Source organism: Clarias gariepinus, chromosome 5 (genome assembly GCF_024256425.1).
Source record: "Clarias gariepinus isolate MV-2021 ecotype Netherlands chromosome 5, CGAR_prim_01v2, whole genome shotgun sequence".
In the NCBI taxonomy this organism is placed as follows: Eukaryota; Metazoa; Chordata; class Actinopteri; order Siluriformes; family Clariidae; genus Clarias; species Clarias gariepinus.
The window spans coordinates 6130502-6146444 of NC_071104.1; the positions used below are offsets into that span (position 1 = coordinate 6130502).

General features: G+C 36.4%; 1 protein-coding gene across 9 annotated transcripts in view; it reads left to right on the forward strand.

Annotated features, from left to right (window-relative positions):
- The first annotated feature begins 1312 nt into the window (after positions 1-1312).
- Positions 1313-15943, forward strand: part of LOC128523710 (centromere-associated protein E-like) — a 45606-nt gene continuing 30975 nt past the window's right edge. For 5 of the 9 annotated variants that reach the window (XM_053495797.1, XM_053495800.1, XM_053495798.1 and 2 more), the window contains exons 1-2: positions 1314-1809; positions 14937-15023. In XM_053495797.1, coding sequence (XP_053351772.1) covers positions 1726-1809; positions 14937-15023 — 171 coding nt within the window. In that variant the 5' untranslated portion in view covers positions 1314-1725. Of the gene's footprint in view, positions 1810-14936; positions 15024-15943 lie in introns of all 9 variants that reach the window. The other 4 variants (XM_053495805.1, XM_053495796.1, XM_053495803.1 and 1 more) reach the window with 3 other exon arrangements.

The window sequence follows — 15943 nt, forward strand, 5'->3', positions numbered from 1 at the left end:
TAAAGTGTATTACTTTTTTGATGTAACGAGTAATCAAACGCGTTAGGTCTGCCATTTAAGTACTCAGTTATTTAGTTACTTTTTAAAAAATGTAATCCGTCATTAAGACAATTTATATAATCCGTGAGTCAGACAGCAGTCATTCCCAATCCCTTAATGTGACCATTTTGATTCATACAAATTCACATTTCATACAAACCTAAATAATTCTTTTGACTATGTAAAGCTGCTTTGCGGCAATGAAAATTGCTAAAAGCGCTATACAAATAAAATTGAATTGAATTGAATTGAATTAATGTGTGTGTGAAAGTCGTAGGTGAGATAGGGGTATTAGTAGTTAACAGACTATGGGCCAAACTTCGCTGAGTGATGATGGTAGAATAATTATAAATGTCTTGACTAAAACAACATGCTTGAGGAATCAAAAAGGAGTTTTCATTTTCTGCAATGGAAAAGTACTTGAACTAGTAATGTTGTGATGTTGTAATGTAACTGATTACTCAGGTCACCTGTAGGGGAAGCAGCAGAAAAAAGTGCATATCTAACTGAGCAAAAAAAAAAAGTATGCAGCAGTTATTTCTTAATAAAATATATATGAACTTGGTAAAAAAGGTGAGTGTAGCATGTCCAACCTACCTTGCTGTGTCACTAGCTTAAGAACACTGAGTATAATTTCATATTCAGTGTTTCATGCTATAATGTTAGCAAAGTTAAAGCGAATAAAAAAAGAATACAAAAATGAATGAGTAAATAGCAAATTGCTGTTTGACACCCTCTGATTTGTGTTTTTGTCCATAGTTTATGATCAGATGTGTGTGTGTGTGTGTGTGTGTGCATACTTATGCTATGTAGTTGGGTTGACATTCCACTCAGGGAGTCCCCCACCTTGCACCCCGGGTTCCCTGAGGCTCCTAACCCCCTCATCCATACCCATCTCCAGGACCTTAATGCCGCGACTGTTTTTGGCCAGGGACAAATTCACAATTCAACACAACACAAAACCCACTTCACCACCTCACACACTTCTATACTACACACAGTTCAATACCAGAGACAGAAACGACAGAACCGACGTGACCCCACACACCCGGCAGCACCGTGAGATTGAGCTGGTTGTTGATATCGATATGAAGATTATTATAGTGAGATGTTATTCACTCCCGCTCTCTGTGTGGATTCTCCTGAAAGTGTTTCTGCTTTAATGTGATATTAGCGACAGGAATGTGAGTCGAGAAGGGCGACGATAAGAGCCGTTTATAGCACCGAGCTCTCGCCATCAGAAGTAACGAGAGGGGTGTGCGCGCGCGCGCGTGCGTGCGTTTCACCGCGCTCTGCTGTTAGAGAGGAAGTGAACTGACGAAACCGAACGTCGCGAGCTCTAACGTAGTTCTAAACTTCTAGTCCTGGAGTTTATTAAACTGGTGGAACTGGTCGGCGCGGAGCTAGCTGTGCTACTGCGATATTTTACAGCGACATTGAAACGGTCTCTGAGTTTAATTATCTTCAGAGTTCATTTGTAACAAACACCACAGAAAAGGAAGCGCGTGCGGAGCGGATACACGCGCAACTCTTCCGCACCGGAAACTTCTCGAAAAGTTCTAAATGTTTTTTTTTTTTTTTTTTACACATAAAGGATCCGCGTTGTGAAATGCTGCAGTTCTCATGAAGGTCTCTTTCTGTTCACGATTAAACTGAGTAAAGAGTGTAAAGTTAGTCACAGACTCAATGGCTTCTCAGGGACGCAAAAGAACTCCGAACAGAACCGCAGCGACTCCGGAGGGGGATGCACTCAACGTGATCGCAAAAGAGGTATTATTAGTTTGTGTTTAAAAATAAATGGATAAATAAGGTACACACACATCTGGTTGTATCCCGACTGCTTGTGTGACTTCCCGGAAATAACCACGTTATCAACTCTAAATATGGCCCTGATCTTATGATACGTTGGTCATTTACATAGTCAGTTAGTGTGAAGTCTTCTCCTAAAAACCCAGCAGGTAGACTGAACTTCGCTTCCAGCCTAGTTTAGTAGCAAAGTCTCTAAATAGGTTTGTTTTTGTGTATATTTTGTACATGACGGTCTTGATTGTGTAAGATAGTTGCTGCAGACCTGGAGGATCTCCATCCAGAGGTCAGCACAAAGCTGACATACAGTCACAGGTGCTGTGTAACAGATGGTAAAAGTCATGATGGGCTTGAGAAGAAGGTTTTGTGGACCATGTTCACTCAAATGAACACTCTACTTCCACCAAGGTGTAGAGGATGAACTGCTCGAGTTCCTTAAAGTTTTAAAGTGCAGAACTGATTTCCATTCCAGTCGTTTAATGGAGCAGCTTTCAGTTATTTTACTGATATAATCATGATCTTTCTTTGGTGATTTTACAGGTTTTGACTGTATTTTTTAAAATCTTAATTGACTCCAGTGTTACTATAACTAACAATGGGCTAAATGGAAAAAAAATGTTAGGTTGGATTCTGACTAAGTATAATGGACCCGTTTTCTCAGGAGGGGGGGGGCAGAGATTTTTTTTAAGGAGTAAACAGTGTGGTAGTTGGGGTAAATGGACTACATCAAGTTGTAAAAAAGTACTGAATGTAGATTAAACTATATCTCCGGTAACGTTGGTGGGCAGTTCAGCAAGATGTCTGTTGAGAATTTCATACCATACAACAGGATGTGTAAAACACTGCATGTAAATCTCGGTTATGTACTGATCGTGTGCTCTTGAAAAGATGTCAACTGGGCCTAGTGGTCATGCAGGTTTGGATTCCCACTCACAAATCTTCATAATTGAAACTTGTATTTTATTGATTTGGGTAGGGCCTTTTTGTTGCACCACATTTCCTACTACATTTCAAGGTTACAAACACACACACACACACACACACACACACACACACACACACACACACACACACACAGACAAATAAAATTACCAAACTTGACAACACACAGGTAAAGTAATTTAATAGTACTAGTCAGATATAAATAATTACACTCAATTTTCTTTGTTAAAAACAATGTTTTATCTGTTTCTTTCTTTGTTTCTTTCTTGTAATTATTAAAGTTATGTTATTATTTAAATACAATAGTCTCCAGTTACAGAGAATGTACACAGTTCTGTATTTCAGTAAAACAGTTTCATAAGATTTAAAGTTTTACTTGTCTTACAGATTCTATATAATGTTGATGTGTCTTTAAAATGTGTTTGGTAGATATGTTGGGCTGCCATTAAGTGCTTGCAGTCCTACACTGATTCTGTAACAAGAGTTGTAAAAATAGAAGGCCCTTCCCCTGGCAGCTGTCAGCACTGGCAACTGTGATATGAGGCTCAGCTCAAGGCTTAGAGTGTCTACTTACTAGACCACACAAAGTTTTAGTGTCATACAAATATTTTTTTCCCCATTTTACAAAAATGACACACTTATTTATTATTAAGAAAATATGTTCACAGAAGCAAGCAACCACCACCAAAAGCAAAACTGGGAGTTTTACTTTTTAGGGAATCAGTCACAAGTTAAGGTTTGCCAGTAGCCTGAGAAGGTCTTGAGTGCAACCTTGACCTTGGCTTTTACTTTCTTAGAGTTTCTTACTGGTCTTTAGATCGTCTTTCTGCTTTAGTTGTTGAACTTTGTGTCATTTTAAATAAATGTCCTAAAATAATTTTTAACAGTTGTAATGTATGGGGATGATGATGCTCTTTTTCATGAAGGTGTCCCACTGTTTTAAAGTGCAGAACTGCTCGGTAACTCTCTGCTATGCAGCCAGACCATTCTAAAAGAGATTGACAATAAGGTGAAATGTAGCAAGGTAAATGCTTGGTCAGTTATCATAATTGTTGTCAAATCTCTGCACTAATCTCTAAACATAAAACAAAGACCAGGATAAGTTAGAAATACCATGTCATTTGTGACGATTCATACAATGTTTCTTCTCATGTTTCCATTCTATGTTTCCATCTCATCCTTGGAACTGACTGGCAATAGCAGATAAAGAAGAAAAGGCGGGCAAGACAGTTCTTGATAATGTCCCCAAAATATCAATAATAGTAGGCATAATGTTCAGGTTGACCCTGTTATCGTGTTCTTCGTGTTGGTGGAGTAAGTTGAACGGTTTTTGAAGTGCGTAGTGGTGATACTGGTGTGAGTGTAGTTGCATCCCCCTAAGGCCTTCAGGGAAGTTATTGGGGGATAAAACTGTTTGCATAATATTTTTGCAATAATTTTGTCACACAATCAGCAGAGGAAGAAACCATATGTATTCAGTGCGAAAATCAAATACTTAATTACTTGTATAGTTAAGGAGCGCTATTTGAAAAAAATGTAGGAAATGATATGTACAAACATTAATGATCATGCCATGCAACAGGATGTGTAAAACTGAACACTGCATGTCACTCTTTGAGCTATGTACTGATCATGTGCTCTTGAAGAAATGGTCTCTTACTACATTCATTATTTATACATGACCTGTAGGTCATAGAGAACTGGTTTGTCTAGCTGATGATTGATACTTTCGTCATAAAGCTACAGTGTGGAATTCCCCGTCCCGATGGGTTTTTCAGATGTCTAAGTAAACTTGCTCCAGGCTTCGGCTCACATGGATCGATGTTTGATATTCAATATAAGTTTCTTACCTTCGTAAAAAAATGACTGTATAGCAAATTGACCTGTCAATCCTCATTCATATTTTATATACAGTGCCATAAAAAGTATTTGCCCTTTTCTGATTTTTACAATTTGTTGGCATATTTATCTGACTTAAATTATTTCAGATCATCAAACTAATTTTAATATTAGACAAAGGTAACCCGAGTAAATACAAAATGCAGTTTTTAAATGATGATTTAATTTATTAAGGGAAAAAAGCTGTCCCAACCTACCTAGCTCCATAGACCTAATAAATGGTTGTGTCACCCTTGGCAGCAACAATTACAATCAAGCATTTGTGATAACTGGCAATGACATTTTCACATTGCTGTGGGCTTTAGGCCCACTAATTTTTGCGGAGTTGTTTTAATTAAGCCACAGTGGATGGTTTTTGAACTTGAACGACCTTTTTGTTTAATGATCTCAATTGTTTTTAAATCCTGACATTGACTAGGCCTTGAGATCACAAACTGATGGCCGGACATTTTCCCTTTTCTGGTAGAGTGCTGGGGATTTTTTGGGAGAGCGCAGACTAGTTTCATCAGTTAGTCGTCCTGGTCCTGAAGCTGCAAATCAGCCCTAGACCATCACACAATCACCACCATGTTTGACTGTTGGTATGATGTCGTTTTATGAGACGCTGTGTTAAACTTTTTAGATGGTGTGCCTCCCGTTATAACTGGTGTAAATCTAACTTTTGTCTTATCAGTCCAAAGAATATTTGCCCAGAAGTCTTGGATAATCAGGATGTTTTTTGGCTTTCCCATAGATGCCATTTTTGCACCCAGTCTCTTTCTTATTGTTAAATCATGAACACATCAGTTCTTTTAGATTAGAATTTTTTTATGAGCTCCTGGATGAGTCGCTGTTGTGCTCTTGAAGAAATTTTGGTAGGTTGGCCACTCCTGGGAAGATTCACCACTGTTATTTTTCTCTATTTGAGGATTATAGCTCTCACCGTGGTTTGCAGGAGTGTCGAAGAGTTAAAAATGGCTTATTTCTGGACTGATATACAGTACTGTATGTCAATCTATGGAGTTTCTCATCTGTCATATGCTGTTTAAACATGATTATTTTAGCATGCATTACTTTGTCAGACAGGTTCTCTTTCTTGATTTAACTGGTCTGGCAGTAATCAGGCCTGGGTGTGGCAAGTGACGTTTAACTCGGCTTTCCAAAAATTATGTTTCATTCATGATTTAGCCGTGGAGAGCCCTTGTTGAAAAAAAGTTTATTGATTGATTTATTGATTTAGCATGAGGGGCAATTACTTTTTCTCATAGGACCAGGTGGGTTTGGACAGCTTAATAAATGAAATTATTTAAAAAATGCATTTTGTATTTCCTTGAGTTATCTTTGTGTAATATAAAAATTAGTTTGATGATCTGAATTATTTAGGTGTGACAGATGTGCAAAAGAAAATTAACATTCAGTAACGAACAAATACTTTTCTTTACTGAACTGTATATGTAATGTAAAAAATAATAATTAAGTAATGTATTATAATACATGCAGTCTTGTTTGAGGAAAGTGTAGCTATGTGCAGCTCATGGCATGTCAAAATAAAAGCCAGCCAGGTGTCTTAAAAATAAGTCAATAAATTCATTAGAAGCAGCAAACATATTTTGTTGTAAGTAAGTGCTACTGAAAATGTAAATATTGACTAAAGGGCTTGGCTTGTCCAAATCAGCACTACACTCAGGGAAACAACCAGTCAAGTCAAAAGTGTAATGTGTTTTGGTTATAGTATAAACTTAAGTGGAAATGCAGTGACTACACAAACATATGTCAGGAAATGTTGCTGAAGGTGTGTGATCTACCTCCCGTCTACCTGCTACTCATACCATGTGACTCCTCTTCATGACCTAGGGGATCGAAGTTCCACTATTTTGCTTCTTACCTGTAAAGCTAAAAAAAAAAAATCATGACCCATTTTGATATGTGTTATGTGTTCTTCACTGATCATGAGAACGGTTATGGCAGTTGATAATATAGTGAGCTCTCACCACTGCAATGTGCATCTCCACTATTGCTACTTTCTCTCTCTCTCTCTGTCCCTCCCTCTCTGTCTCTTTCTCTCTCTCTCTCTCTGTCTCTCTCTCCTGTAGCTTCTGCATTCCAAAGTTCCATAATACTTTATGTTCTGATGTCATAATTCTATTTTCCTAGACATAGGAATTATTGTAATTAGTTAGCTGTGGTTGATGGTTGACTTTTGTTTGTGAGCCAGGAGAGAACTATCTGGATCACGTTTTTCAGAATATTTTTGAAATAGAAGATCACCTCTATGATCTATTCACTGGCCACTTTAATCAGACAAAAAATAGTAAATAGTTCTGGGAAAGTAATTATTTCCTTGGTGTATATTGTTGTCTGTTTGATAATTGGTGTTATTGTTCTGTACATGGGTTCTGTGTTAAATTGCTTGTTGATTTGACTTTTTTTTGTTTTGTTTTGTTAATATATTAATTAGAATATAATGTTTGATTGTGAATATATAGATTTCTAGAGTCTACAAAAGTTGCAAGATCTTAAATAATGCAGAGGTGTTTTATGGACAAATTGCAATAGTAGTTTGTTTGTTTTTAATTTGTTTGGAGCTCACAGAAGGTCTGAGTCTTACTACTGTTTGAGTGTCTTTTGGGTTCAGAGCAGTCTGTGTGGATCTCACTGAAAATTGCCAAATAAGGATAATAAGCAGCAGCTAGTTTTCCAGCATCAACAAAAACAAACTGTAATAGTTTGAATTCTTTAGCAGTTTTGTTTCAACCAGATGTTTCAGATAATCTGTCCTGCATTTGCTTCCCTAATAAAGCCCAGCGAAGAGAGAAATATTCATATATTTTTTTATAATGTTTGTAACATAACATGCTCAATGATTTTCAATGTAGCAAGCATTACTCTCATTAAATTTTTAACCTTTTTTTTGTGCATGTTCTCATTTCACTAAGGGAAAAACATAAATAAAAAACTTGGTTGACAAAACATTTTCATGCTTGTGTCTCTGATCGGTCTGGCATGTGTCTACAAACCTGCTGGTAAAATTGGCAAATAATTTTTAAATTAAGTAAAAGTTTTAGCCCACAGTGATGGAAAATATTCATGTGGGTCTGTATGACAAATCTGTGGTGTGTTTTCTTAAAGTTATTTTTGTCTTAAAATAAGTAGAAAATAACATGCGTTTTGAGTTAAGTGTCAATTAAGTGAGTCTTCCACAGAATGTAAAACAAAGTAGCATGGAGAAAAATATAATTCTCTAGAAAAAGATTTAAGGGAAGATGCTTTCACCTTACTTAACTTTCTATGAATTATTTCCAATACTTTTTAGCTGAGATCTTGTGTCCATACCATCAAGGGAGAAAAACTCCATAGATGTGATAACCTAGTCATCCAGTACATTCATGTCATCAGCTGACTTTATTTTATTGCCACATAACGTTCCTGAGCCTAGACCTGACCAACTGAAGCAACCCCAGATCAGGACACTGACATTGACAAATTTTCTTGCCATTTAGGGTGAGTTGAAAGAGCTCCATGCTGATGGGGTACAAATCTCCTCCCTGTAGGCTGACTCCTCATTGTTGGTGATGTGATCAACAACTGTGCTATCGTCTGCCTACTTGATGACTGTTCGATATGAGAGTAGAAGACATGTGATTGCACAAACTAACAGACTGCGGTCTGTCAGTTAGAAAGTCCAAGGAAGGGCTGACTCCCAGGCCATGGAGCTTGGTGATCAGGGTCATGATATTATTCAATCTTGGTGATATGGCCATGTTAAAAGCAGGATTAAAATTAATGAACAGCATTCTTTAATATGTGGCGTTGTCCAGATGGGAAAGGGCTGAATGAAGTGCAGTAGAACTGGTATCCCCTGTCGACCTGTTCGGGCCGTAGGCAAACTGGTGGGAGTCCAGCGTTGGTGGCAGGGACGCTTTCAGGTGATTCAAGATAATTTTCTCAAAGCACTTTATTATAATGGGGGTTAATGCATCCGTGAAGAAGTCATTCGAGCACGATGCAGTAGAATGTGTAGGCGCAGGTATGATTGTAGATGTTTTCAGGCATGTACGAATGATAGCCTGGGCCAGTGACAGGTTGAAGATTTTTGTGAAAATCTATGCCAGTTGTTGTGCATATGCCCTGGTATGGCATCAGGGCCAGCAGAGGCAAAATCTATCAGTGTCCTGGAACTGCTGTTGTAAAGAGGAAATTGCTCCTTTTGGCCCGACCTTTACTGAAAGTTTCACACATCTGATAAGTGGCAAGTACTTGGGTGGCATGAACAATGTGGGGGAGGGGAATGGCCTTGTATGCTTCTACAATGTTTGTGTAGACATTTTCCCCTCTAGTAAAGCTAGAAACATTCTGGTGGAATTTAGGAAGTTCTTGTATTGGAGTGATTGAAATCTCCAGCAGTAATAAAAGCTCCTTTTGTACTGTTGATAGCTGCTCGAGCATTAGCGTCTAAAGGAAGGCAAGTTGCAGTCATAACAATGGCAGTAAATTCTCTAGGTGAATAAAATGGTTTGCACTTGTTGTAAAGGGGGTGTCCCAGCAGACCATCTGATCTGCACAGCGACTTTGCACAGGTTTTACAGCGGATGCCCTTCCTAACGCAACCCTTCTATTTTTCCCGGGCTTGGTACCGGCACTGCATTTAACCACCAAAAATTCTAAATTAGCAGAGCAATATGTAATCAGTTACAGTACAATTCGATTTGTTAATATAAATTCACAAACCTTTTACTAGAATCCACTGCTCTTCTGTCTGCCGTGAAGACAGCGAACCTCTAATGCAATGTTGCTGATAGGAATGTTGTTTAACCACATTTCTATAAAGATCATGTTGTTACATTCCAAATTTACATTTTATCTATGTGGTATTATCCGAAGCTTCAGTTCATTTGGTTTTTCACCAAATCGGCTTGCTTATTAGGAACAGACTGAAGAAAACTGAAATAGATTTTTGCATTTTTCCTTGTGCTTTTTACACTGATTTCCATCATTTTTTTAGATTCTGTAAAGCTACTTTGCGACAATGACAATTGTTAAAACCACTATATAAATAAAACTTTATTGTATTGAAATCACTAGAGACTGTACATTTGCAAGGATGGTGCTTGGGAGAAATGTGGGCTTAGCTTTAGCCTAGATCTAATATTGCCTTACCTCCCCTGCCTTTGTTTACTTTCCCGGAGATGGCACTGAGCTTTCCGGTATCCTGGCAATTTCCAGAGGAAATTGAAAGTTGATTAATATGCTGTCTGCACAGTTATACAGTAGCCCATGTTTTAACAGCGTTTTTCGGGCATATGTGATGTATGCAATGATATTCTGAGTGGATAAGCTTGCAGCCAGTAGAGTAGTAATTAGTAAATTAGAAATTCTTAATATTTGTGTAGCTCGAATCCATTAATTTCCTTTATTGAGTTGCCTGCCTGTGAAGCATGGTCATCACACTTTTCTCCTTAACTCTTCCTTAACCATACAGGGGAATAAGACCAAATCTTTATTAGGAAGCATACATGTGCACTATTTTCAAAAAAAAAATTTGTTGTTTAACATAAAACATAACCAAAAGGCAGACAGTCAGATACAGTATTCAAGCCTTCTAAGTAAACCATTTTGGAACTGGAACCTTCACAGTACTTTAAGAAGCCTACATGTGCACTAGTTGTTCAACTTTCTTATATACTGTACATACTGTAACAGTCAAATGTCTAATAATGTGGCTAGATGGCTAAATAATGCCTCAGGGTGGCATTTCCTTTTTCTTGTGGTAGACCAGAGCTGAATGTGTGTTCACAATCTTGCACCTGCTTTTTGCAAATACACTTGTGTTTTTATTGCCAGTCATGGCAAAACACATCTGATAATGTCATCTTAAACAAAACTCCTTAGTAAGTCGTTTTAAGTCGTTCTGTATTGTCCCTTTATCATCTGTGTTGTGTTTAATGGCTAACTAGTTTCCAACACATGCCAAGTCTCAGATCCCTTTCTAACCGATGATCAATGGAACTACTTGGTGTGTATGACAGGGGTCTTTACACCCTACATACTGTAGTGCACTAGCTTTCAATTTTATGTTATTTGTGATTCTACCCCAGAACAGGTAGTTAACTATTAATGATGAAGCTTGAAATGTTAGTATTAGTTCCTTGCACTTTATTTTATGAAGCCTAAAGCACAGAATTTTCCATAGCTTCATCTTACTTGCCACAGAATCACCAAATCAATGCTATTACTACTAGTAAAGGGCACACAATGCAGCAGGAATCACATATTTGTATACCGTCCCATGCAGTCATATTTAGGGCTGCACTGACAATGTGACGACTCTCAAGTTGTAAACAGTGTGTACAATCTTTTAAAACTAAGGGACATAGAGGTAAAGTTCGAAAAGGCTGCTTCCTGCATAGACTTCATGTTAAAATAAGTGATGAGCCTTTCTGAGAAAATGCAGTTGATATTCAGAGATTTAAATGGTGTCATGGTTTTTATTTTGTGGGTTTTTTTGGGGTCTCATGGAGAGGCAAAGCTGTGTGCAAATCTTAAAAAAAATATATTAATAATTTTTAATAATTTTTTTTTTAATAAATTGTTACTCTACGCACAACACATCGTTGGAATTAATCATACTTGACTTTTTATGTGGGAGAATTTTTATTTGTAGATCAGATTTTTTTTTTTTTTTTTTTTTTTTTAGAAAAAGGTTAAAAGATTCAACATCAAAGTTATGATTGGTTCTAAATGGGAAATTAATAAAATAAATCATCCAGCAAGAAAAAAATAATCGCTGGACTAACCAACTGCTTACAACTGCTGGTGTTAAAAGATTTTGCCTTAGACACAAAGCAATATTAAAATATATACAGCTGTACCTCAGCATTCAAATTGAATCTGTTCCAGAGGCGAGTTCTTAATCCAAAATTTAGTACCGAGAAATATTTTCCTATAGGAAATGATGTAAATGCAGATAATCCATTTCAGCCATGGAAAATGTTACCAGTATTACCAATTTCCAATTTCTCACACTATGCTCATGTATTTACATATATATTTAAAATCATGTAAATTAAGTAAAATATGAAATAAATAGACATTTACTGTAAACCTCAGTTAAACTTATTTTATGATTCCGCCCGCTTCCTTTTCTTCTTGCTGCTGTCCTTGCTCTCCCCAAGGACCAACAAAAAAATCAGTAAACTCGCTTTGCTTGACTTTTCAAGTTATTAAAAAATCCCCACAACAAATTACTGCCACCATCATACTTCACATTTAATTAAGTGATTTTATTCACACAAATTAATAGAAATAAAATTAGTTATCCAATTCTATCAAATAAAACCCGCTGTATAATTCTGTCTGCACAGTGCAGTAAACTGTAAATGCCTTAACTGACATAAACTTTACCAGAGGAAGGGGTGTTAAAAGGCTGGAGTGTTTGTTTTTTTCAGAGCAGGAAAACTGGCTTAACAATGAGTTCTGTTGCCCATGCTGTTTTCTTTAAACTCTGTGCAACACTTTTAGCTCAAGCACGTCAAACAAGACACTTCAAAAAGCTGTTTCCCTGTAAGCAAGTGAAAGATGGTGCTGAACCCTCAGCTTCATGGAGGAAATGTGGTCAGAAAAAAACATTGAGTGTCTGTGATCACTTAAACAAGAGATCACAGTGAAGCAGCAGTAAAAATCAGAGCTATGTTTAGTAGTGAAAGTAAGAGCATTTTAACACACAATGTGATGACTCACAGGATTGAGACTAAACAGCTGTGTCCATAAGAAACCACTTGTTAGTGAGACCCATCAGAATAAAAGGCTTTGGTTTGTTAGGGAGCATAAAGAATGGACTTTGTAGCGTTGGGAAAAGGTCATGTGACCTGATGAGTCCCAATTGAGCCTATTCCAGAGCGATGGGCGTGTCAGGGTCAGGAGGGAAGTTTATGAAGCGATGCTCCCATCATGCAAAGTGTCCACTGCACAAGACTCTGGAGACAGTGTTATGATCTGGTGTTGCTTCAGTTGCTCAGGTCTAGACTCAGCAACGTTGGATGAAATCGACCTGAATGTACTGAATGACCAGGTTTATCGCATCTATAGAGGTTTCCTTCACTGTTGGCAAAGGCATGTTCCAGAATGTAATCTGTGAAAGAATGCTTCTGGGAGCACAAGGCATCATTTTCACACATGAGCTGGACACCGCAGAGTCACTAACTTTCATTAAAAGCTGCTAGAGAAAACTTTGTGGAGTGGTTTGTCTCTTGTCGTCAGTACAAGACCTACAATAAGAGCTTCTCTGCACAGTAATAAATGTGGAATAAGGTGCATAATGTTGCATAAGGGTGTTGATAAAATGCCACAGCGAATACATGCCAGAATCAAAAGTTGGTCCAATGTTATGTTAGCATGTTTTTTTTATTATTTTTTTTATTTATTTAAAAGTATAAAGTATGTAGATGTGAGTCTAAATAACTTGGTTTTACCTCTGAGTTTTTGACATTTACTATATACATGTATATGCGTCACAAGCTTTTTTTAGAGTTTTGTGTCGGTCGCTAAAAGCTGTACTGTACAGTTGATGGCAAATTATGAACATAAGCACATGAATAAGAAAAGAATATATTATAATATATAAATAATATTTTGGTTTGCTTAGACAAATACGCACATTTCTTCAATAACTAACTAACTAACTAACTAACTAACTAACTAAATAAATAAATAAATAAATAAATAGATAAATAAATAAGGGGGTCCAGTGTGTCAAATGACAACCATGGTACCTTTTAATTATTAACTAAAGCTAAATTTCATGTGTTTATTTTTTAAGTCATTTAAACAGTTGGCTTCCACTCTTTATAACTAGGTTAGACCAAGTTAGAATATTTTGGGACACCACTTCATATACATGTAGGTCGTTTATAAAAAGTTGTGAAGGGGAATGAGGGAGATGATATAAAAGCTAAAAGGAATGGACTATATTTCTGTTTGCTTGTCTGATTGTTTTTCTTTGTCTCTTCCTTTTTAACTAAGGAAATTTGGAACCTAAATGCCCCATACTTTGTCTGACTTTTTTAAAATTAATGCATATTATTGAAAATATAATTACTTATTATCCAACAAATAACTCCCATTGTCATGTGTATTCTGTTCTGTATTGTATGTGTGTTTTAATGGTATTCTCTGTGTAAGAGAGTAGAGACTGTGGTCTTTTTACATCACTTCATTTTCTATGAATAGTAGATGACTTTACAGGAAGGGTGTGATCTGTGTATAAATGACTCGGCTATCTAACTTCCTGTTGGTAAAATGAGTTACTATTAGGTCTGTAGTGTGTGTAGTTTCTTTGTTCTCACAAGAATTTTGATTTCAGTGACCGCTACTTTGCACTCTTTTTGTGCAGGTGCTAATTTCTGTAAATACGTTGAGATGCTTGGTGTATGCAGTGCTTGTGTGTTACCATGAGTTGTTTTCTTATATATTCTCCTCATTTAAAGTTTGTTATTTTGATAGTAATGGAGTAAACTTGTAGGTAGGATGATACTGAAAACATTACTGAAGATTGTTACTTGCACTAATGAGTGTTTTGGGGCTGAAATGTCTATCAAAAAACAATATAGACTTGTGTGTGTATATGTATATGCATGTGTATAAATCATAAATGTATTATCAGACAGTTAAAAACCATAATAGATCACACATAAATAATGTACAATGTACTTAAAGTACAACTTGAAATACGTATATTTAATTAATCTCCACAATCTCTATAAAGAAAAAGCATTATGTTTTGTAATTTTTTTTATGGCTATACCACCAAGTGGTGAGGCTTTATATTCTGAGGTTGTCTGTCTGTCTGTCTGTTTGTCTGTCTGTCTGTCGGTCTGTCGGTCTGTCCATATGAGATACTCAGCATTTTTTAAGAACATGTAGCTCCGTATGGAGTTATTATTATAACTAGCAGGTGAACTGATTCAAATTTGCATTTGACCTAAAAGGTTCAAGGCTAAGTCAAGTTGAGGTCAAATGTCAGAAATATTGTCTATTTGCTAAATTTTTTAAATGCAAATTATTAATAAGTCTAGATATGTTTTACTTGTTTTTTTTTCTCCCTCTGTTTATTCCCAGAGTCTTGTAGTATAGATCTTTATAGAATAATCAATGAATATTATATTTTAAATCTATTATTTTTCCTGTAAATATTTTTTCACTTTTTTACTGCTTTGTTGTGAAATAAACTCAAGGTTTGACAGATTATAGTAAAACTGTTTCTCTTTCTTCCTCAGGCTGAGGCCAGACTGGCAGCTAAGAGGGCTGCCAGGGCAGAAGCTCGTGAGATCCGCATGAAGGAGCTGGAGAGACAACAGAAAGAGGTGAAGCCTTATTATTACACTTCAGTCAATTAAATACAGTTTTAAAATGCTTACTTAAAGTTATTTTTTCCTATCAACATAATCTGTAAGAACAATAGGGAAGTGAGTCACCAGGGACAAGCCAATGCAATATTCTCATGATACCTAGGTGGCGATACCATTTGTATTACGATTCAATTTAATCGTATCAATTATAAATATCCTGATTTTATATGAACTCTTTTTTTCAGATTTTGTTACAATTCTAAACAAACCTAGCAAATAATCTGTGTCTGCCTCACAGGAAGCTGTGCTGTGTGAATGGCTGCGTGCCACGTGTAGGATTATAGAGAAACAGCAACATTTCACTACCTCACATGCAAATTTATATAAATGAACAATTCTTTAAGACTGTATGCTTATTTATGAATTGCAAAATGAAAAACTTGTGATATGTAGCTGAATCGAATTTTCCCCCATCTCTAGAAGACAAGATGGTTACTGACTTGTCAGGATTTGTGTCTCATGTTAAGACTGTTAGTTTATCCTCTGGCTGAATGGATACGATTTCATTTGAAAATTATCATTTTAATAATGTATGGGTGCTTTGTTGAAGGTGAAGGTGACCGAGTCATAAACTGGCTGCGATGCAAACACTGATTACTGAACTGTATTGCCCATGGGGCACAAATATAACCAAAGAGTCTCTGGAGGATTGCCAAACAACATAACATAAATAGCTTATTTCCTATTTTAGACATAAAAGATTTTTGAATAATATTAATAAGATGTTTTCCCTTTTGTGGTGTGATTACGAACATACTATAAAAATATTTTAACCTGTGGAGGGTTTGAGAGGTTTTTTTTTTTGTTATTTATTTTTTTGTTTTTTTGTGTAATTATGTATGGGCATTTACCATTTAAATATGCAAAAAATGTCT